The 24,032-nt window shown below is 44.0% G+C and overlaps 1 protein-coding gene across 10 annotated transcripts in view; it reads left to right on the top strand.

Moving 5' to 3' along the window:
- The window catches only part of LOC144682802 (glutamate receptor 4), a 272,035-nt gene that overhangs the window by 150,015 nt on the left and 97,988 nt on the right, over positions 1–24,032 (top strand). For 9 of the 10 annotated variants that reach the window (XM_078545523.1, XM_078545527.1, XM_078545529.1 and 6 more), the window contains 2 exons: positions 1,208–1,312; positions 15,158–15,268. In XM_078545523.1, coding sequence (XP_078401649.1) covers positions 1,208–1,312; positions 15,158–15,268 — 216 coding nt within the window. The remainder of the gene's footprint in view (positions 1–1,207; positions 1,313–15,157; positions 15,269–24,032) is intronic. The other variant, XM_078545530.1, reaches the window with a different exon arrangement.

Below are 24,032 nucleotides of genomic sequence, written 5' to 3'. Positions count from 1 at the left end.
ATGCCTAGGAACAGATTAGCTAATTGCCCTTTTAGTATGTGTCACTGCAAAACATAAAGATGAGAAAAAAAAATTTAAAACATTAAAATGGTTAAAAAGGACACCACTTGAAACACATGAAGGGATGGTGTTAGATAAAAACTGCAGCTAAAAATCAATGGAGATTATGAGTTTTCTATCTGGTGCAAGGGGCTTGAATTTATTTGAAGCTAGTAAATGTAGCATACTATAATAAACTGTTCATAGCTACCTGTGACCATGTAATGACCTGAATTCTAATGAAGAATGTCAGATTACAGCTTGCAACTTGAATTTCCATCTCGATGCAATGAGTGCAACTTCACAACTCTGTGGCCTCCTACGGAGAGCCAGCACCTGAAAGAGCTACAGTATTGCTCTAACCCCTATCAATTTAACACTCCCATCAGAAAGTGAAATGCTACCCGTGGTTTTAGAATGCAACACATGGAGATGTTGTTCACAGAGCAAAGCCATAAGCAGGTTTACAAAGTACACATTTTGCCACTTCAGTATGAATGGCTCCCAAAGGAAATCTTTCCCTGTAGTCAGTAGGTTTTAATTATCTTCATCTAACTGAATTATTTATTAATGAAACATGTATGAATAACATTTAGCTGAAAATGTTTCAAGTTGTTTTGACTCAAAAAAAAATTTCATATTAGCAGCTTCATGATGGCCAACAATATAAGTTCAACAGAAACTTACCTGTATTTTCTCTGAATTGGCATAGCTTTTAAATAATATTGCAAAAGGTGGAGAAAAGCCACACTGATAATGGGACCTTACTTTGCTGGTCTTTACTGATCTGAGCTGGGACAGCATTTGTAATTCTACAATTGGCCTAAGTGTCCCTGTGTTTGTGCCTGTGCTGGCTCTTTGAGAGAACTATCCATTTAGTTCTTGTTCCTAACCCATAGCAAATTTTGCCTTTACAGACAATTATGTTTTGAAAGTTACTATGGAACCTGCTTCTGTCACCTTTTCAGGCAGTGCATTCCAGATCATAACAACTAGCTGATGATAAAATGGCTACCACACCCATACAACTGTACCTCAGCAATAGTCAGCATCTTCAGGGTAGGAGGAAAGAAAATTAGAACAGAAAACTATCTTAGTCTCAAACTGTGCTGAAATTTTCACCAGCAGAGATTATAATGAATCCATTTTCTCTTCTATTATTTTAAAGGTACGGATCCAGGGCTTAACGGGGAACGTTCAGTTTGACAACTACGGTCGACGGACAAACTTCACAATAGATGTATTTGAGCTGAAAAATACAGGCCACAGAAAGGTGAGATGTCATGAGGAAAAGCCTATGTCAGTATTAACAGATCTTCAGCCTCCAAGACAAGCCTGAACGCCAAAGACTACACCGGTGGAAGGGGCTGGCAGATGTTCTGCTTGTTAAATGTTGATCAGGAACTCCTGGAGTCAAGGGTGGAATCTGGTGTATCCAAGATGTTAATTTCTAGTTTAAAAATGACCTGCAGAAACTCTGACATGGCTTACTTTGTTTAGGCAAGCTCTTGTCTACAAATGAGTGCAATGATGATGAATGCCAGAAATTGAGCTCTGCACCTTTACAATAGTATTACATAGCATTTGCAGTACAGAAACAAGCCATTCAGCTCAACAGATCTATGCTGGTTTTTGTGTTCCACATGAACCTCCTTCTACTTGTCTTCGTCTAACCCTATCAACACATCTTCCTATTATTTTCTCCCCCATCTGTTTATTTAACGTCCCCTTAAATGCACCCATGTTAATTGTTTCAGTTACTTCTTGTAGTAGCAAGCTCCACATAGAAACCACTCACTGGGTAAAGAAGTTTCTCCTGAATTCCCTATTGGATTTAATTATGACCCCTAACTACTAAGATATAGTTTGATGTGATAAGTGATCCTCAAAGCTACTTCAGTTTATCCATTGGTGTTTTAAGACAGATTAGCTATAAACAATATCTACACAATAATAGCTGGGTGCACATTTTATATCCGACTGTCAGTGGATGAAATGAATTAATGGCTAAGCCTGGAGCTTTTAAAATCATGAGACAGAGGAACAAATGATATAGGATATGGTGTGTGAGAGACTGAGAAATCATTTGCCTTGTCCATATTGGGTCAGTATTTTAGAATTCATCTTTATTGTGATATAATGCAGTTGCATTTGCAAGCCCCTGCATGTTCATGTCACACCATAAATTTACATCTCCTCTCCAATACCATAACTGAAACTGTAAAAAGTTGATTATCACAGATCTACCTCATTCAAGTCAATTGCAATCATGGACTTCCTGGATTTAGTCCAGTTTTCTTGACGCAGTCACTTAGACTGAAAAGTATTGATTTAGGTGAATGTCCTTAAATTTATTAGTTCAGCATTATTTATTAAAGTAAAATAAAATCTCTGCTCCTTCTTGATATTTTTACTTCTTAGCTAAAAGCCAATAAACTATTTGTTTGTTGTTGTGTGTTAGGTTTAGTGTGTGTAGTGTAAAACACTGAAGTAGGAGAGAAATTCGTTTAGACACATTTTCAGGCTGAAAGCAATTAGCAGGCTCACATCATGTGCCTGTAGCCAGAGGCACAAAGCATGTTCGAAATTAGGACTCAAGTCTCATCTGAATAATTCTGACAATCCAGATTCCTCTGAACAGGTTTGGACTGGCTGGGATCATAACAGTGGCTCCCAGGTAGGCTCTGGGGGTTGGTGAATGGGAGGGGGCCATAGCAATGCTGTTGATCAGAAGGAACATTATTTCCCCTCCTGGCTCCATACTAAGGTAAGTTATAAAGAAGCCTTACCTTTATGCTGGCAACCTAGAGCAGTATCTTTAAAGGCAACTGGTTAGACAACAGAAGGTATCAGAAATACTGAGCCAAGCACGCTTGCACATACTCATTATTACCATTATTAAGGCACTGAAGTAGGAGAGAAATTCGTTTAGGCACATTTTCAGGCCAAAAATGATTGGCAGGCTCACATTGTGTGCCTGAACCCAGAGGCACAATGCTTGTTCGAAATTAGGATTCAAGTCTCATCTAAATAATTCTGACAAGCCAGTTACCTCTGGACAAGTTTGGGCTTGTTTATTCATTACCATTTTTGGAGTGGGGATTGTTAAATAGGCATTAAACTCCTCATCAGCATATGCAAGGCACATAATGCCTGATTATGGTGGCCATTTGGCAGCCAGTATGGTGTCATGTTTATTTCAGGTGCCTTGGACCTGCGATATAGTTCTGTGAAATTAAACTTTTTGCCCCCCTTTGAGACCATAAAGCCAGCAAAATGAGTTTTAATATTATCCCCATCCTCAGTTTGTTTAATCTGAGATTCTGTAGATACCTTAAACTATTAATGTCATCTTCTAAGGAAATAGTTTTAAAACATCTGTAACTTTGTATGTCCTGAAAACTGAATACAATAGCTCATTGTGTTCAGAACTCAAATAATTTTCTAAAAGTGAAAAGATTTGAAATTCAGAATTCAATGGTTGAGAAATTTGGATCTGTAGCGTTGTGTCAAGGTGGGGCTATGGATGCCGAACACCCTCCTGGGAGTGCGCACTGTACTGCCAGTCACTTCCGACACAGCCCATGTGGTGCAACATCCTGAGAAGCAAATAAATGGTCACCAGCATGACATCACACAGCCCAACTGACTGACCTGACACCCATTTTCCAAATTTGAACCAAATTGTATGTCACTCACAAAACATCAAACATGCAGCTGCAAGATGGACCCTGCACTGGCATTACTTAAAGGACCAGGCACCCAACTTGTAGGTATAATGATTTGAAAAACCTCTCCCATTCCAAAGTGTCTGAAAGTACGCTGGAGTGTTTTTGAAGATATTCTGTTGAGTTTCTGGATTTGACAGAGAGTGTCGCTGTATCCTCACAGGGATAGCAGAGGAGTGGGTGACCTATCCACACAAAAGCCGCAATAGGTATGGGGGCAGTGGTTGCAGTGCCTCTAGATCTGCGGCATGGCAGGGGGATGGAGCAGAGGCTATGGAGAGGGATTTTACATGACACCTTTCTGCCAACTTGAGTTCGGACTCCTTCATGCTCCTTGACAGTGATAGGAAGCTCTGTGGCAGGCCAGCAATTGCACCCAGCATCTTGGTGTGCATGCCCATTCAGCACTCTTGCTATATGCTCCCCCAACAAGATCCTCATCTGAGTTCCCTATAGCAGAATACATCTGAGACCTCACCCTCCAATGAGTTGACAAATGAACCATCTTTTATCTCTGGCCTGGCTGCAGGCCACATATGCCCAGTGAGTCACCAAGTACTGATCCCAACTCTATAATAGTCTTGCAAAGTGTGTGCCATGTCAGTATCTGAGCTGGTGACTGCAAGTGTCAGTTGAAATGATGGAGCCTCCTCATCAATGTTCTCAACGACAATGGATGCCACAGGTTCTGCTGCAGTTGACCCCATGATGCGGAGAATCATCTCCTTCATAGGACAGAGGACATCCAGGCATCTTTGTCCCTTGCCAGCTCAGCTGTGCTTGGCTCTCTTCTATAGTGTGCTACCTTGTCCTCCAAGAGATAGAGAGAAGAATGTCAGTGAGAGTGTTGCACTGCATTTGGGTGATATGTCTGCCACAACTGAATGACTGGAGATATATGGAGACAGCGACAGATGGGTGTGAGGCTGGAAGCAGTGGTTAGTGTGTGGGAGTTCAGTGCAGTATCTGGATGTTATGCATGAGTCCTGAGTGCCAGTGGAGTGCTGCTGCATGAGTGAAGGGGGTGTGGTGCATGGAGCAGTATGAAAGATTGGTGGTGAGGCGAGAAGGAGATGTCATGTGAGTATGCATTCACTGATCTTGGCCACCGATGTAAGGTCATTAGACTTCTTATGGTGCTGCTCACAGTTCCTTCTGAGGATGGTTCTTGTGGGCCTCCTGGCACCCATGGAACCTTGGTGTCTCTCCTCCTGTCCACCTCCACAACTAAGGCCTCCAGCACCACATCCATGAGCCTGGGGCTCCCTCCCTGCCCTGGGGCTCCATTTTCCTTCTTTAGAATTGCAGCAATTCCATTCAGCAGCTCCTTCCTGTTATTCAGTGAAGTTTCCCTTTAAGAGGGACAGACTGGCTTTAAGAATAGAAGGTTGGCTGTCAGTTTCCTGCTGCAAAGACAGCCAGCAGCATGGGAAATGATGAATGCTATGCTGTCATCAGGTAATCGAGGTGGCAGCACCAAATTCACATGCTGTCTACTTTCACTGGAACCAGCATGGCCAGGTCGCAATCAGGACTGTCACATCCTCATAGCAGGGCAAGCCAATTTGCAGCCCTATGATTCAGGTCATGTCAACACTGATCTGTTTAACTGATTCATTGATGTAGATGAGGTAAGTTCTTGGCTGTGTCGCCTCTGAGTTCCCTGATTTGCCTTTGCTGTGACATATACAAATTCCTTTCCAAGGACATTTTAGGCTAAATTTGCAACAGGAAGATTTGGGCCAATAATTAATGCTGCACATCATAGTTTGGGTCATTATAATGTGTATAGTTAAGTGCCAACTTACCTATTATTCCTATTGCATCCTTTTAAAAACCCTGCATTGAACTTCAGAGTTTAACATGGCTTATATCAGCTTATCTAAAGAGTTAATTCTGAGTCACATGGGTTTTATCAATTTATCCCTGAATGTTCTTGATGCAGTTTTATGACTGGGAGCTGCTGCTTGTGCTAATTATAAATGTTTCTGTATTCTGACAATCAAATGGTGACATTACTTGTCCTACAATAGAATTTCGCCTCTGGTGTTGTCCCTTGTATATGTGGTTAATGTACACGCTGCCTTTGAATGAGACAACTCTCTGGCACTATTGAATAGACTACTGGTAAAACATCCTGAAGAAAAAATGTTGTTGTCATTATCATTAAATCTAAGGCACAACAAGGCAACCTGAGACAGCCACTGTTCAGCAATTATCAGGGAGAATATGGGGGCTGATTCTGCTGTCTAACACATCAGGGATTTCTTTTTACTTATTCCCAGAAAGTGGGCATCATTGGTGAGGCAAACACTATTGCCCATCCATAATTGGTGGTGAGCCACCCTCTTAAAGTGTTGCACTCCATGTGGTACCCACTACACTGGTAGGGATAGAGTTCCAGGTTTTTGTCCCAGTGACAATGACGGTATTGAGTTATATTTCCAAGTCAAAATGGTGTGTGACCTAGAGGGGAACTTGCATGTGGTAGTGTTCCCATGTGTCTTCTGTCCTTGTTCTTCTAGGTGGGTGAGGTTGCGGGTTTGCAAGGTGCTATTGAGAGCCCCTAGGTAAGTTGCTACAGTGCACCTTGTTGATGATATACACTGCAGCCATGGTGCATCAGTGGTGGAGGGAGTAAATCTTTAATGTGATGGACGGGGTGCAGATCAAGCAGGCTGCTTTTCCCTGGATGGTGTTGAGCTTCTTGCGTGATGTTGGAACTGTACTCATCCAGATAATTGGGGAACATTTCATCACAATCCTGACATGTTCATTTTGATAATGGAAAATCTTCAGGAGTCAGGACGTGAGTCACTCATTGCAGAATTCCCAGAGTCTGACCTGCTCTTGTAGTGACTGCATTTAGGTAACTGGACCTGTTAAGTTTCTGATCATTACTGACCGCCTAGGAATTTGACATGGGGGATATGGCAATGTTACAGTGGTATGTCCTGGGGCTAATCAACCTCCAACAACTACAGCCATTTTGAATTATGCTTTGAGAAATTACCTCCAATTAAATATTGGGAAGATTGAAGCTCTTTTAGACCCACTCCAGACTCCATTCCATAGTTACTGACTTCATCCCTCTCCCTGGCAGCAGTCTGAGTCTAAACCAGTCTGTTCGTAACCTTTGTGTCACATTTGATCCCAAGGTGATCTGCTGACCAAATATTCGTGCCATCACTCGGACTGCCTATCTCCACCTTTGTAACAGCGACTGACTTCACCCCTTCTTAGTTCATCTGCTGCTTAAACCCGTGTTCATACCTTTGTTACCTCTAGACTCAGTTATTCCAACACACTCCTAACCGACTGCACACATTCTACCCTCCATAAACCTGAGGTCATCCAAAACTCTGTCATCTGTGTCTTAACTCACGCCAAGTACCATTCCGCTATCACCCCTGTGCTTGCTGACTTACAGTCAAGAAATGGCTTGATTTTAAAATTATCATCTTTGGTTTCAAACCTTTCCATGGTCTTTCCCCTCCCTATCTCTTCTCCAGCCCCACAATCTTCTGAGATATCTGCATTTAGCTAATTCTGAACTCTCGAGGATCCCCAATTTTAATCGCCTGCCACTGGTGGCTGTGCCTTCAGCTGCCGAAGCTCCAAGCTCTGAAATACCCTACCTACACTTTTCTGCTTCTTTACCTCATGTTCCTCCTTCAAGTCACCCCGAATACCTACTTCTTTGACCACGCTTTTGTTCATCTGACCTCATAATTGCATATGTGGCTTGGTGTCATATTTTGTTTTAAAATGCTCCTGAGATGCACTTTGGGAGGTTTTATCATGGTAAAGGTGCTATACAAATATAAGAATCTGTGATAGAGTGGTGAAGACAAGCTTAGTTAAGTTTGTCCCTCATGCTAGTTCTTTCAATATGTGCCACAGGCCCATCCTGGCAGATATGCCCTCCAGCACTCAGTTGGCTTGGCTACTATTGGTGCTACTGAGCCACTGTAGATGATGGACACTGACGCTTCCCCATACTGAGTAAATTGTATGTCCTTTCTCCCTCCATGCCTCTTGCAGATGGTGTTCAACATGCAGGAGCACTGATTCATCAGCCATGGGTGGTATTTAGCAGAAGGTTGCCATATTTGACCATGGGGTCCAAGCAAATGTCCAGGACTCCTAGAGTCAGTTATTTCTGGTTGTACACCACTGTGGGACCACCTCTGCCGACACAGAGATGGTGATAGCAGAGACTGGGGCATTGGCTGTAAAAAATGATTCTGGAAGTCTGACTATGTCAAGCTGTTGCTTGACTAGTCTAAGACAGATATCCCAATTTTGGCAAAAGTCCCCAGATGTTAGGAGGAAGGACTTTGCAGTATTGACCAGGCTGGTTGTACCTTTGTCATGTCTGGTGTCTAGGTCAGTGCCACGTGATCTGTCTTGTTTTTATAGAATCATTGTGGTACTGAAGGAGGCCATTTAAATCATCAAGAATGTGCCAAGTCTCTGCAAGAGCAATTTAGCTAGGCCTACTCCCCCATACTTTTTTGTAGCAGTTTTATACAACTGATTGGCTTGTTAGGCTATTTCATGGAGCAGTTAAGAGTTAATCACATAGCTGTGGTCTGGAATCACAAATAGGGCAGAGTGGCTAATGATAGGGAAGGAAGTTTGTGAGCCAATTTTTTTATTTTACAACAATCTGCTGGTTTCATTAACATTGTTACTGATTACTAGCTTTTTTATTCCAGATATATTTATCTAACTGAATTTAAATTCCCCACCTGCTGTGATGGGATTCTGAATTCTTGTCTTCGGTTCATTTGGCCAGGTATCTGAATTACTAACGCAGCAACATAACCATTATGCTACAATACTTGTTGCTTTGTTTGTATGGAAAAGAAAATGAAAAGAGAGGAGACCCATGACACTGACTTGCTAATGAGGGGGAGGTGTTGTTGTCGGCCTCCTCCTCATTTCCATGTTGGTTCATTGGAAGGAACTCAATGTAGGGGTGGCAGAAAAGGTTAGTATTATGTCTTACACCTGCCCTTCCCTCAGACCTAGAAATTGAGGGAGGCAGGTAACAAGGTAAGAGAGGCCTATCAAGGTATCTACAACCTTCTGCTCATCAAAGGTGTCTGGCCCTGGCATCCTTTTGGCTTGTGTTCAGAACCAGTGACCATTTTCACCACTAGCCTCTGCAAGGAGCTAGGCTGCAATCACATGGTGATCAAAACCCAGAAAGGAAGGGTGAGTTCAGAATATTACAAGCAGAGGACACTGTGTTGTGAGTGTTGAAAATTCAGGTCAGCGATAAGCACCCAAAGAATAATTAATCAAGAGCTTGCTCAGACATGTCAAAGGATAGTTAAAGACTATCATACTGGTGTGGGACTGGAGTCACATATAGCCCAGACCAGGTAAAGACAACTGGTTTCCTGCTGTATAGGAAACTACTGAATCAGTTGGGTTTTTAAAACAATCCAACAGCTTTATGGTCACTTTTTTTGAATTCTTTCATGGGATGTGAGTGTCACTGGCAAAGCCAGCATTTGTTGCCCATCCCTGTTGGCCCGAGAAGGTGGTGGTGAGATGCCTCCTTGAACTGCTGCAGTCCATCTGATGTAGGTACACCCACAGTGCTGTTAGGAAGGGAGTTGCAGGATTTTGATCCAGCGACAGTAAAGGAATGACGATATTGTTCCAAGTCAGGATGGAGTGTGGCTTGGAGGGGAACTTGCAGGCATCAACTGCCTGTCAAAACAACATATGTGCATCTCTGTCAGTGTAAGACCTTTTGGCGGGGTGAGGGAGATAGGGAAGGGAGCATAGAACTCCTCGCATTAACCCACCTGCCTGGCATCCTTCCATTAGCCTCTATCATTTTCCAAATACCTCTGATTGAGGATTCTCACAGGAAAGTCCACTGGGCCCAGTAAAGGCGCTAGGGACAAGAATGATCATAATTGGCACAAAGGTTTATGAAAACCTACACACCAGCAACAAACAAAGGAAACATGTAAAAAAAGAAATTGCTGAAAGACATTACTATGACTGTTCATGGCCTTTTCCATGGTCTTCCATATACTTATGAATTTGTGTGGATATCATTTACACCTGACATCCAGTTAAAACATCAGGAAATAATTAATGATAAAATGAAGCAAGAGTCTATTTGAGACAGATGTCACTGGTCCCTGCCCCTCCACCAGAAACTACACAATGGCATAAAATGGGTAGAATTCTGGCAGGACTAAACTCCCATCCATCTTCTGCTCGCAGCCACCCTACCTCGATACAATGGGCACTGGTGAAAATCTAGGGTTACATGCCTTACCTTTCATCTGTTTAACACACTGCCTGGTTAGCGTGCCCCAGCTATGCAGGTGCATCATCAAATTGAGTATGATGACCATAGCACTGCCTCCTTACTCGAACAGCCAGTTAATCAAACGTGTAACTGAGCTTCACAGGCCAGGAAGGTCCCAGGTTTGATCTCTGCTCCATGCTGAGTTCACTGATCTCAGCCAAGCAGGCAGTAGAAATGTTCTAGCTGACCTTACTACCCATTAGATTAGAGAAGAGGGAACCACTCCAAATGCTTGCTCAGAATAATCTATCCTTTAGAAATGGGTCTTCATTGTATTTTGAAGAAAGGATAAGTTAAATGGACAGATTTTATTTTGATTGAATTTAACCAACCAGTACTTTGTAGTTACGAGGAGACTTCAATTCTGCTTGTAAGCTGAGATAGTAAGTTTCTGCCCACTTCCTGAGAGTCAGGAAGAAGCTGACTGGCTTACACATCTATAGAAAAATATTGCAGCCAGAAAGTTAAATTCTGCAAGTTCTGTGCCGAAAGTGAAGCCTCGCAAAATGTACCCTATGCAATTGTGCAGATCATTGAAATTAGTCAAGAATACTGAACTCTTAGCAGGTTTCACATTATTTGATTACAGACCATTCAGCAATGTAGTTGTATTGCAGTCCTTTGTGCAATCTGCAGATTTACTGTTTTCAGTGAAATTGCAGCAGGTGTACTGCAAAGCACTTGGTAAAACAGTCAGAAGTTAATTACTGCAGTCATGCCTCAGAGCAGAAGCTCCCCCCATCTTGCCTTCAGTCTAGATCGTGGTTGCAAAGCAAGAAATTTACATCAGACTGGTCTAATCTGCTGCATGTGAATCTATGACCAGATTTAATGCAGAAAAAAAATACTGGCTGTTTCTTCAGGCATGTAATTTAATCAGATCTGTCAAGTTTCAGTTATTCCAATGACAGTCAATGACATTTTGCGAGAAAACTTCCTGTTGTGTGTTTCACTGTAAGGGGACAAACAGATCAAAGGATTGAAATCGGTTTGCAATTTATGTAAAACTTATTTTTAAAAACTGAGTTTCCAATGGCCTAACCTTGGCAAAACTACTTTAATGCCATTCAGAGAGATCCTTCACAATAAACCAGGAGGGACAGAACTCAGTTTGTCAAAGTGATCATGGAGAGCTGATAGTATAAAACTACACCTGTGTACATAAATGGTACCTTGCCAGTGCTGATCTCAGATCTAGGAGGTAGACCATTCCACTGTTGCCCTTTAATGTGGGCAACCATCTCCCCAAGACTAGAAATTTCCTTTAGATAGTATATGATTGAAATGCTTAGACATCACTGCGGTTAAATGTCTGCTTCTGTTTTAGGGTGAAATTGCTTCTGTGCTTAAATTTTGGAATGTAGGAACAGGCCATTTCAACCTCTCAAGCGTGTCCCGCAATGCTGTTAGATCACGGCTGATCTGTACCACACCACCCCATTTACCCACCTTTGTTTCATATCCCTTGATGTACTTACCCAACAAAAGTATATCAGCCCCAGTCTTGAACAATTCTATTGACCCAACATCCAGACTTTTGGGGGAGAGAGGTCCACATTGATGATTTTTTTTTGATACTATGGCAATGAAGTGATATGGTGTAGCGCAGGTAGACGGGATTGAGGTAGAAGACCAGCTATGATAGTATTGAATGGTAGAGCAGGTTCAAGGGCTGAATAACATTCCACTGCTCCCATTTCTTATGTTTTTATGTTCTTATTTCACTCCAAAAAGCTACAACACATACATGCATGCTAAACAGTAAAAGCAGCATGAAATAAACAGACTGAAGTGACCCCAAAAGCAACAGATCAGATCAAAGCTCTGCATTCCTGCCACATCCAATCATGAATAGTGGCTTCAAGAGCAAGTCAGAAGCCAGAAATTCTTCAGCAAGTGACTCACCTGCTGACTCCTTGAAGCATTTCCACCATCTACAAGGAATAAGTCAGGAATGTGATGGAATACTCTTCATTTGCCTAGAAGAGTACAGCTCCAACAATACTCAAGAAACTCAAAATAAAGCAGATCACTTGGTTCGCACCCATCCAGCACCTTGAACGTTCAATCCCTCCACCACTGGCACAATATGACTGTACCATCCACAAGATGCACTCCAGCAACTTGCCAAGGTTTCTTCAAGCACATCCCAAACCCGTGACCTCTGCCAGCTAGAACGCCAAGGGAAGCAAGCACATGGGATTACCACTACCCGCAAGTTCCCCCAAGCCATACACCACCCTGACTTGGAAATATATCGCTATACCTTCATTGTCACTGGGTCAAAATCCTGGATGACCCCACCAAGTAGTACTCTGGGTGTACCTTCACCACACAGACAGCAACAATTCAAGAAGGCAGCTCACCACTACCTTCTCAAAGGTGGGCAATTATCAATGGGCAATAAATGCTGGTCTTGCCAGTGAAAACCCCTTCACATAAATGAATGAAAGAAACTAAATTTCAAAACAGTTGATATCCATGTCACATTGTTCTTTGGAAATGCATTGTGTCCACTGACTTCTCCTTCAGATTGAACTTGAGTTCAGTCAGCTTCTGAAATCATCACTTTATATAGACCATAAGACCATAAGACATAGGAGCAGAAATTAGGTCATTCAGCCCATCGAGTCTGCTCTGCCATTCAGTCATGGCTGATAAGTTTTTCAACCCCATTCTCCTGCCTTCTCCCCGTAACCTTTGATCCCCTTACCAATCAAGAACCTATCTATCTCGGTCTTAAATACACTCAATGACCTGGCCTCCACAGCCTTCTGTGGCAATAAATTCCATAGATTCACCACTCTCTGGCTAAAGAGGTTTCTCTTCATCTCTGTTCTAAAAGGTCTTCCCTTTACTCTGAGGCTGTGCCCTCGGGTCCTAGTCTCTCCTACTAATGGAAACATCTTCCCAACGTCCACTCTATCCAGGCCTTTCAGTATTCTGTAAGTTTCAATCAGATCCCCCCTCATCCTCCTTAACTTCATCGAGTATAGACCCAGAGTCCTCAAATGTTCCTCATATGTTAAGCCTTTCATTCCTGGGATCATTCTCGTGAACCTCCTCTGGACCCTCTCCAGGGCCAGCACATCCTTCCTGAGATACGGGGCCCAAAATTGCTCACAATATTCTAAATGTGGTCTGACCAGAGCCTTATAAAGCCTCAGCAGCACATCTCTGCTTTTATATTCTAGTCCTCTCGAAATAAATGCCAACATTGCATTTGCCTTCCTAACTACCTACTCAACCTGCAAGTTAACCTTAAGAGAATCCTGGACTGGGACTCCCAAGTCCCGTTGCACTCCAAATTTCTGAATTCTCTCCCCATTTAGAAAATAGTCAATGCCTCTATTCTTCCTACCAAAGTGCATGACCTCACACTTCCCCACGTTATATTCCATCTGCCACACCTTTGCCCATTCTCCTCACCTATCCAAATCCTTCTGCAGCCTCCCCGCCTCCTCAATACTACCTGTCCCTCCACCTATCTTTGTATCATCTGCAAACTTAGCCAGGATGCCCTCAGTTCCTTCATCTAGATCATTAATATATAAAGTGAAAAGTTGCGGTCCCAACACTGACCGCTGCGGAATTCCACTAGTCACCGGCCGCCATCTTGAAAAGGACCCCCTTATCCCCACTCTCTGCCTCCTGCCAGACAGCCAATCTTCTATCCATGCTAGTACCTTACCTCTGACACCATGGGCTCTTATCTTACTGAGCAGCCTCCTGTGCGGCACCTTGTCAAAGGCCTTCTGGAAGTCCAAGTAGATAACATCCATTGGCTCTCCTTTGTCTAACCTACTTGTTACCGCCTCAAAGAATTCTAACAGATTTGTCAGGCATGACCTCCCCTTGATGAAACCATGCTGACTTAGCCCTATTTTATCATGCACTTCCAAGTGTTCTGAAATCTCATCCTTAATAATGGACTCTAAAATCTTACCAACGACCGAGGTCAGGCTAATCCGCCTGTAATTTCCTGTCTTTTGCCTCACTCCCTTCTTAAACAGGGGGGTTACATTAGCGATTTTCCATTCGTCTGGGACCCTCCCTGACTCCAGTGATTCCTGAAAGATCACCACTAATGCCTCCACTATCACTTCAGCTATCTCCTTCAGAACTCTGGGGTGTAATCCATCTGGTCCAGGTGATTTATCCACCTTCAGACCTTTCAGTTTTCCTAGCACCTTCTCCTTGGTAATGGCCACCATACTCACCTCTGTCCCCCGACTCTCTTGAACTTTGGAGATGTTACTCGTGTCTTCCACCGTGAAGACTGACGCAAAGTGCCTATTCAGTTCCTCCGCCATTTCTTTGTTCCCCACTACTACTTCTCCAGCGTCATTTTCCAGCGGCCCAATATCCACTTTTGCCTCTCTCTTACCCTTTATATATCTAAAAAATCTCTTGCAATCTTCTTTTATATTACTGGCTAGTTTACCCTCATATTTAATCTTCTCCCTCCTTATTTCTTTTTTAGTTGTCCTCTGTTGGTCTTTGTAGGCTTCCCAGTTCCCTGGTTTCCCACTGCTCTTTGCCACATTGTATGCTTTGTCTTTAGCTTTTATGCTGTCCCTGACATCTCTTGTCAGCCATGGTTGCCTCGTCCTCCCATTAGTATACTTCTTCCTAGGGATGCATTTTTGCTGTGTCTCCCAAATTACTCCCAGAAACTCCTGCCATTGCTGTTCCACTGTCTTTCCTGCTAGGGTCATCTCCCAGTCAATTCTGGCCAGCTCCTCCCTCATGCCTCTGTAGTTGCCTTTATTCAACTGTAATACTGTTACATCTGATTCCAGCTTTTTCCTCTCAAATTGCAGGTTTAATTAGATTTAAAGGAATACTGTTTTACTGAAATGATTTAATCCAAAACCTTTGCCAAGCTGTTATTGCATCACTTGCGCATATCTGCCATTACAAAGTCTCCTTCCTGGGAGCAGCATGAGTCTTTCAGTGAATAGTTTCACATTGATAACAGCAGCAATTCAGTACACAAACAAAAGGAGAAAGTCCAGGCATTAATCACTTACTTTCTGATTCACAGATTGGCTACTGGAATGATGCAGACAAGCTAGTTCTCATTCAGAATGAAATGATGTTCCCGAATGATTCTTCTGCCATGGAAAACAGGACCGTTTATGTCACTACAATATTGGTAAGCCGATTGTATCTTGTTTATTTTCCTGTCAGCTTCATATGCACCCAGGTATGTCTTAATTTCGATTCTTACTTCGCCAGTTTTAAAGAGGCAGAATGTTATTACTTTTCTCCTTAATGCATTATTGTTTCAATTATTCTCTAACAAGTTCTCCATGTTTCCATAAATTTTCCCCTCCTGTATCTTAACCATGTGGCAGACTTTGTGGGGATTGCAATCATCTGATCTGCAAGCTGCACACTTGCATATGGCAGCCCTGACAGGGTAGCTCTACTGTTGGTCAGTCTTTCATTTCTTCTACTATCTAAACTTTAAACACGCTTAACTTTATCTGATACAGAGTTAGCAATTTAATTATGTCGCCAGCTTTACTACATTAAGGCTATGTGGCTCCTTAAGCACACTGTTGTTGCTTATTAAATTCCAAATCAAGAAAAGATTATTAAACCAATAAATTGAAGTAGCATATGAAAAAAATTGTTGTATTAAAAGGAGAAAATAGGATACAGGTTTTTGGTTTGTGTGGATGGCTGATACATGTGTGAGATGAGTTGCTAGAATTTCAACCTCTGCCTTCACTTTGCAGCATGTGGCACAGCAAAATGTTCATTGACCCCATAATAAATCATCTTGGTTGCTTACTCCTGTTTGTCAATGTCAGAGCAGGGTCACAGAATATCACAGAAAGGAACTCCAGCTGACAGCCAGTTTATATGATATGTGAGATCAGCCTTCAAAACAGCACTATAAACATTGGAAGTGTGAGAAAAGGCAGAATTTTACCAGTCCTTTGGCAACAGGCTGAGGGGTGAGTAGGCTTGCAAAATGGCTTGGGAAGACGTCGGATGGCATGCCTGACGTATTCCTGCCACCACGCCATTTTGCTAGCGCCAGGAAAGATAGCAGATGACCCACCTGCCTGGAATCCAATTGAGCGACTTAAGAGGCCAAGTAAAGGCCTCTTCCCACCTCTGTTGGGATTTTACCAGCGGCTTTGGAGCCCACTACCAGGTGGGGAGACCACCAGGTAAACCCTGGCAACCTCCCAGTGGGCTCCAGGATGGTGGGAACCTCTTTTTGGAGTACACTTGGCCCTCTGCCAATGGCACCGCCTGCCCTCAGCATCATCCACTGACCTCGCCAGGGCTTGCCTGACTAGTCCCTACACCCCAGACCCCACTCACCTGTCTTTGAAACTCTTTCGAGTTATCAACAGTCACAGATTGCAACTCTTTCGAGTACAATCACAGTTCTTGGTTTCCGGGAGTGGGACATGAACCCACAACCCTCTGATTCAAAGGCGAGGGTGCTATGAACTGAGCCACTTTGAAGGAGCACAGCCATTAATGTGTCCTTATCCTCCAGGTGCAGCCCCATCAGCAGTGGCACTGCTGAGGCTGTTGAGCTACTGGCTCTCTGATTGGGCCAGTAGCTGGGAGGGCTATGATCCTTAAAAGGGACAGACTATTAATTGATTGCCAGCGTCAAAATGTGGCCCTGGCTGCCACCGCCCACTGAGAGGCACGACATTATCAGGGGCGACAGGTAGGTGAGGATGGCAGGAGGGTGCTCAATTCTTAAAAATGGGAAACCCGGCACGTTATTCACTGCAAATTTGTCTACTGTTGCTTTAAAGGAGTAGGTTTAGGATTGGATGAGTAAACCGGCTTCTGAGAGACAGGTGAGTAATTGTAGCATTTAAATTAATTTTCGTGTCTCAAATTTTATCAGCAATTTGGATATGATGCCTGTTCATTGGATTTCCCAAGTCAGTGGAAATCTGTCAACTGGAGGGGGGTGGATGCCAAATCCAGCAGCTAAGTGTTTTTCCAGGACTGATTATCAGCAAAGAGGGGCGGGAGTGTTTTCCGCAGCACCTGAAGCAAACCCACCAAAATCTGTCTCACTCCCCACAATCCCCAGACACACCCACTCCCATGATCAGCTGACTCCTCCCCCACAACCTCCCCATCCTTCTGTGATCTCTTGGAAATTTCCACAGTTTCTCCCCGCAGCTTCTCGGAAAACCCCTCCCCATGATCTCCCCCACCTCCACAATCCCTCAGCTATCTCCAGCTATCAACTCCATCCCTTTCCCTGACAACAGGCTGTGAATAAGCCATAGTAGAAACAGGAAATATTCTGAAGGAGAGTCATACAGACTCAAAACATTAACTCTGTTTCTCTCTCTCCACAGCTGCTGCCAGACCTGCTGAGTTTATGCAGCATTTCCTGTTATTATTTCAGGTTTCCAGCATCCGTAGTATTTTGCTTTTGTCTGAGATTAAGCCAGTCTGTTCACAACCTTGGTGTCACATTTGATCCCGAGATGAGTTTCCAGCCTCATATTCATGAGCACCCATTTCCACCTCCACAACATTGCCTAACGTTTCCGCAACTCAGCTCATCTGCTGCATGATTCCCACATTCATGCCTTTGTTACATCTAGACTTGACTTTTCCAATGGATTCCTGGCTGGTTTCTTCTGTCCTACTCTCTGTTTACTTGAGATCACCCAAAGCACTGCTGCCCATGTCTTAACTCGCAGCACTCCCACTCCCCTACCACCACTATACTTGCTGACCTACATTGGCTCCCACTCAAGCAACATATTGGGCGAGATTTTACCGTCGGTGAGCAGGGCGGGGGGGCCCACTTGCCGATGCATAAAATGATGCGCGATGACATTGGGCGGAACTCCTGACATCACCGCGCCCCATTTAAGTTTTCAAGAAGGCATGAGTGCAGCAAAATCAGCTGCACGTCCGCCGACCTGTCAATAGCCAATTGAAGCCATTGACAGAGCAATTAAAGTAATTAGTGGACCTGCCCGTCCAACCTTAAGGTTAGCGGGCAGGCCAGGACCCCCGGCAGGAACTAGAAAAAACAAGAAACCTCATCCACGGGCGGGATGAGGTTTCATGTAGGGTTTTACAAATTTTAATAACGTTTTTTTGGAAATTATGAACATGTGCCAACTCATGTGACATTTTATTTTTCTATTTTGAGCTTTTTCACATTTAGAGCCAATGTCCCTGAGGCAGCACTTAGCCTCAGGGAGATGAGTGCGCTCTTTCGTGTGCATGCGTGAAAGAGCGCACTCTCGATTTTAGGAATCCCCCCCGCATAGCATAGCACTTCCCTGCGGAAATCACGCTGGGCGGGCCTTAATTGGCCCACCCATGTAAAATGGCGCCGCGCCTCACCTCCGATCAGTGGCGCTGATCGGAAGCGCGCCCGCCCATCAACTTACTCCCCAACGGGGGGAAATTTCAGTCCATTGACTTTAAAATTCATAATCTTGTTTTCAAATCCCTCCATGGCCTTGGCCCTCCCTATATCTGTAACCACCTCTGATCCCAAAACTCTCTGAGACATCTGCATTCCTCTAATTCTGGCCTCTTTTGTATTTCCAATTATAATTGGAATGCAAGAGGAGAGTGCAAGAAGAGGACCCTGGGACAGGCAGTCAGCAGCACCTAGAGGACAATGCGACATCTGCATTCCTCTAATTCTGGCCTCTTTTGTATTTCCAATTATAATTGGAATGCAAGAGGAGAGTGCAAGAAGAGGACCCTGGGACAGGCAGTCAGCAGCACCTAGAGGACAGTGCGACATCTGCATTCCTCTAATTCTGGCCTCTTTTGTATTTCCAATTATAATTGGAATGCAAGAGGAGAGTGCAAGAAGAGGACCCCAAGCCAGGCAGTCAGCACTGAACACCTAACATCACAGGAGAAACATAATTTCATTGGTTGGTGAAGAAGGGGCTATTTATATTTAAGTAAGAAACACAAGCAATAAGGAAATAAAGTTAAGTCGAGGCCAGGTAAAATAAAGTTGCATAAGTAAACCAAAGTAAAGTTAATGGAAGAGAAGTAAATTGAAGCCATGGCAGGACAGCTCAGTCATGTGGAATGCGTGTCTTGTAATATGTGGAAGTTGTGGATGCAACCAGTGCCCTGGATGATCACATGTACAGGAAGTGTCACCAGCTGCAGAACCTTGAGCTCCAGGTTTCGGAGTTGAGTAGCAGCTGAAGTCACAGTGTCGCATCCACGAGGCTGAGAGCTACGTGGTTAACACATTCAGAGAGGTGGTCACACTGCAGCTTAGGAGCCTGGAGGCAGAAAGGGAATTGGTGACTACCTGGCAGTCCAAGAAAATTAGGCAGGTAGTGCAGGAGTCCCCTGGCATCCCGGCTGCCAATCGGTTTTCCATTTTGGATACCAGTGAGGGCTTTGGCTCCTGGGAGGAGTGCAATCAGAGCCAAGTTTGTACCACCACAGGCAGCTCTGCTGCACAGGAGGGGAGAAAGAAGAGGGGAAGAGCAATAGGGGATCCGTTAGTTAGGGGAACAGACAGGCATTCCTGTGGCTGTAGGCATGACTCCAGGATGGTATGGCCTCCCAGGTGCCAGGGTCAAGGATGTCATGGAACGGCAGCAGTACATTCTTCTGGGGGAGGGTGATCAGCCAAAGGTCATAGTCCATGTTGGTACCAATGACTAAGGTAGGAAACGGGATGAGGTCCTGAAAGCAGGTTTCAGGGAGCTTGGAAGAGATTGAAAAGCAGGACCTCTAAAGCGGTAATCTCAGGATTACTCCCAGTCCCACATGCAAGCGAGTATAGAAATAGGAGAATAGAGCGATTAAAGATTTGGCTGGAAAGCTGGTGTAGGAGGGAGGGCATCAGATTTTTAGGGCATTGGGACCAACTCTTGGGAAGGTGGGACCTGTGCAAGCCAGATGGTCTACACCTGAACAGGACTGGGACGAATATCCTTGCAGGAAAATTTGCTAGTGCTGTTGGGAGTGGGGGGCAGAGTTAAACTAGATTGGCAGGGGGATGGGAACCTGAGGGAAAATTCAGAGCAGGGTATAGGAGATGGAGAATTAGTGTGACTCTAAAAGACAGAAGCAGCACAGGTGAAAAAGTGTACAGCACAGGAATTTGGCAGTGTTAAAAGGTATATAAGTAAATGAGAGGAGCATAGAAAATAAAGCTGATGAGCTGAGGGCACAGATAGACACATGGCATCATGATATCATTGCTATAATGGAAACTTGGCTTAAGGAGGGGCAAAAATGGCAGCTGAACATCCCTGGATAGAGAGTTTTCAGGCAGGGCATGGAGGGGGATGAAAAAGGTGGAGATGTAGCATCATTGGTTAAAGAATTAATTACAGCTGTGAGGAGGGATGATATACTAAACGAAGCATCAAATGAGGCCATATGGGTTGAGCTCAGCAATAAAATAGGGACAGCCACACTGCTAGGAGTGCACTACAGACCCCCAAATAGTTCAAGAGAGTTAGAAGAGCAAATATGTAGACAGATTTCTGAGTACCAAAACAATGGGGCAGTAATCGTTGGGGACTTCAACTACCCTAATATCAGTTGGGATACTAACAGTCTGAAGGACACAAAGGGCACAAAATTCTCGAACTGCATTCAAGAGAACTTTTTAGCCAACAAGTAGCAAGCCCAACAAGAGGGGGCGCAATTCTACATTTAGTCTTAGGAAATGAAGCTGGGCAAGTGAATGAAGTAGCAGTGGGAGACAATTTTGGAGATAGTGACCATAATATAGTTAGATTTAGCATCATTATGGAAAAAGACAAAGATAGAACAGCAAAAGTTCTAAACTGGGGGAAGACAAATTTTACAAAGCTGAGAGGTGAGCTAGCGAGAGTGGACTGGATACAGCTATTAGAAGGAAAAACCATGTCAAATCAGTGGGAGGCATTCAAAGGCGAGATTCTATGGGCACAGTGTAGACATGTTCCCACAAAGAAAAGGGTTGGTACTGCCAAATCTCGAGCCCCCTGGTTATCCAGAAGCATACATGCCAAGATAAAGCAGAAGGAGAAAGCTTATGACAGTCACAAAAGACTTAATACTGTAGAAAGCTGAGGGAAGTATAGAAAGCACAGGGGTGAAGTAAAAATGGAAATTAGGAAAGCAAAGTGAGGATATGAAAAAATATTGGCAGATAAAATCAAAGAAAATCCTACGGTATTTTACCAGTGCATTAAGAGCAAGAGAATAACTAAGGAAAAGGTAGGGCCTATCAGAGATGTACAAGGTAACTTGTCAGTTGATGCAGAGGATGTGGGCAGGGTTCTCAATGAGTATTTTGAATCTGTCTTCACTAAGGAGAGGGACGATGCAGACATTCTAGTTAATGAGGAGGAGTGTGAAATATTAGATACAATAAGCATAGTGAGAGAGGAAATCTGAAGGGACTGACATTCTTGAAGGTGGATAAATCACCAGTGCCAGATGGATTTTATCCCAGGCTGTTAAAGGAAGCCTGGGAGGAAATAGCAGATGCTCAGAGGATCATTTTCCAATCCTCAGATGACACAAACGAGGTCCCAGAGGATTGGAGGTCTGCAAGTGTTGTACCATTATTTAAAAAGGGTGCGTGGGATAGGCCAGAAAATATGGATTGGTCAGTCTGAATTCAGTGGTGGGAAAATTATTGGGAGAAATTCTGAGAGACAGGATAAACTGTCACTTAGAAAGGCATGGATTAATCAGGGATAGTCACCATGATTTTGTTAGGGGGAGATCGTGCCTTACTAACTTAATAGAATTTTTTGAGGAAGTAGCATGGAGGATTGATCAGGGTAGTGCAGTGGATATTGCCTACATGGACTTTGTAAGGCATTTGACAGGGTCCCACATAGCAGGCTAGTCAGGAAAGTTAGATCGCATGGGATACAGGGTAAGGTGGCAGGTTAGATCCAAAATTGGCTCAGTGACAGGAAACAAAGGATAATGGTCGATGGATGTTTTTGCAAATGGAAAACAGTTTCCAGTGGTATTCCACAGGGCCCAGTGTTGGGGCCCTTGCTGTTTGGTGTATATATTAATGACTTAGACTTAAATGTGGGAGGCATGATTGGGAAATTTTCAGATGACACAAAAATTGGCTGCATAGTCCATAGTGAAGAAAATAGCTGTCGACTCCAGGATGATATCAATAGTTTGGTTGAGTAGGCGGAGAAGTGGCATACGGAATTCAATCTGGAAAAGTGAGGTAATGCATTTGGGGAGGGCAAACAAAGCAAGGGAATACTCAATAAACAGGAAGTTATTGAGAGCGGTTGAGGAGTTGAGAGATCTTGGAGTGCATGTCCACAGGTCCTTGAAGGTGGCATGACAGGTGGACAAGGTGGTCAAGAAAGCATATGGAATGCTTTCCTTTATTGGGTGAGGTATCGAATAGAAAAGCAGGGATGTAATGCTGGAACTGTATAAAATGCTGATTAAGCCACAGCTAGAATTTTATGTACAGTTTTGGTCACCCCATTACAGGAAGGGCATAATTGCTCTGGAGAGAGTGCAGAGGAGATTTACAAGAATGTTGCCAGGGCTTGAAAATTGCAGCTATGAGGAGAGATTGGATAGGCTAGGGTTGTTTTCCTTAGAACAGAGGAGGCTAAGGGGTGACCAAATTGAGGTGTAGACAGGGTAGACAGGAATGACTTGTTTCCCCTAGCTGAGGGATCGATTACCAGGGGGCATAGATTTAAGGTGATTGGTAGAAGGATTAGAGGGGACATGAGGAAAGACTTTTTCACCCAGAGGGTGGTGGGTATTTGGAATTCACTGCTTAAATTGGTGGTTGAGGTTGAAACGCTCAACTCATTTAAAAGGCACCTGGATCTACATCTGAAATGCTGTAACCTGTAAGGCTATGGGCCAGGTGTTGGAAAGTGGGATTAAAATGAACGGCTAGTTTCTTTTTTCTCTTTTTGGGTGGCGCAGACACGATAGACTGAATGGCCTCATTCTGCACCGTAACTTTTCCATGGTTCTATGGTCTGCAAATCGTAATAGATACTTTGGATGTGGAAGCCATTATTTCTTCATATTGCTTTAGAATGCTCAACCCCCATGATACATTGCAACCCTGCAGTGGAGTATCAATTCAACTTGTCAGTTTGGCTCAGTTGGTAGGACTCTTGGCCTTAAATCAGAATGTAGCGAGTTTAAGATAGATTTAAATACAAAGTCTGGATTGACATTCCTCTGCAATATTGAGGAACTGCTGGATTTTCAGATGTGCCAACCTTTCGCTGAGACATAGGGAAAGCCATGGCAACACCACTGCAGCCAATTCTAGGAGCCTCAGTGGAATCAAATCCCAATCGGGCAGCCTGCCACACCACCTCCAAAAGCTGCTGGCCAATCAGAGGTCCAGCAGCTCTTCAGTCCCAGAAGCACCATAGGGAGCAGTGATCACTGCTGGCACAGCAGGAAACCCCAGGCCAGAAGCACCTCGGGAGCTTGAGCAGAAAGTGAGTGGGGTGGGATTGCCAGGGTCAGTAGGCAGGCCCCAGCCAGTGGCAGGGCAAGTGGATAGTAGCAATGTGGAGGTTGGATTTCAGTGGGATCCTTGCTGCCACTGAGACCTTCCAAGGGTACAGAGTGCTCAATCAGAAAGCCCTCCCTGAATCCACAAGCAGACAGCCAGGTTATACCTGGTAGCCTGATGTCGCATCGCGTCATGTCACGTCTCCCCTCCCCTCCCCTTCCCTCGTTGAATACCAGCAGCAACAGGATGAGGCCCTTAAGGGCCCCTTAAAGGTCTCAGTTGGCCTAAGAATGGGAAGGTCAATATCAACCTTTCCCACCCCTGATTTAATCTGGGAAGGCGATGACCTCTCCACTCCGCGTCTTTCCATCCAATTATACGACTGTCCACCCCCTAGCAGAGTCTTGGAGGTGCATTAAATTCCACCCTATTG

Source organism: Cetorhinus maximus, chromosome 7 (assembly GCF_964194155.1).
Source record: "Cetorhinus maximus chromosome 7, sCetMax3.hap1.1, whole genome shotgun sequence".
Taxonomy (NCBI): Eukaryota; Metazoa; Chordata; class Chondrichthyes; order Lamniformes; family Cetorhinidae; genus Cetorhinus; species Cetorhinus maximus.
Note: the sequence above shows the minus strand (reverse complement) of the source record. Positions and strands in the feature narration are given on the sequence as shown.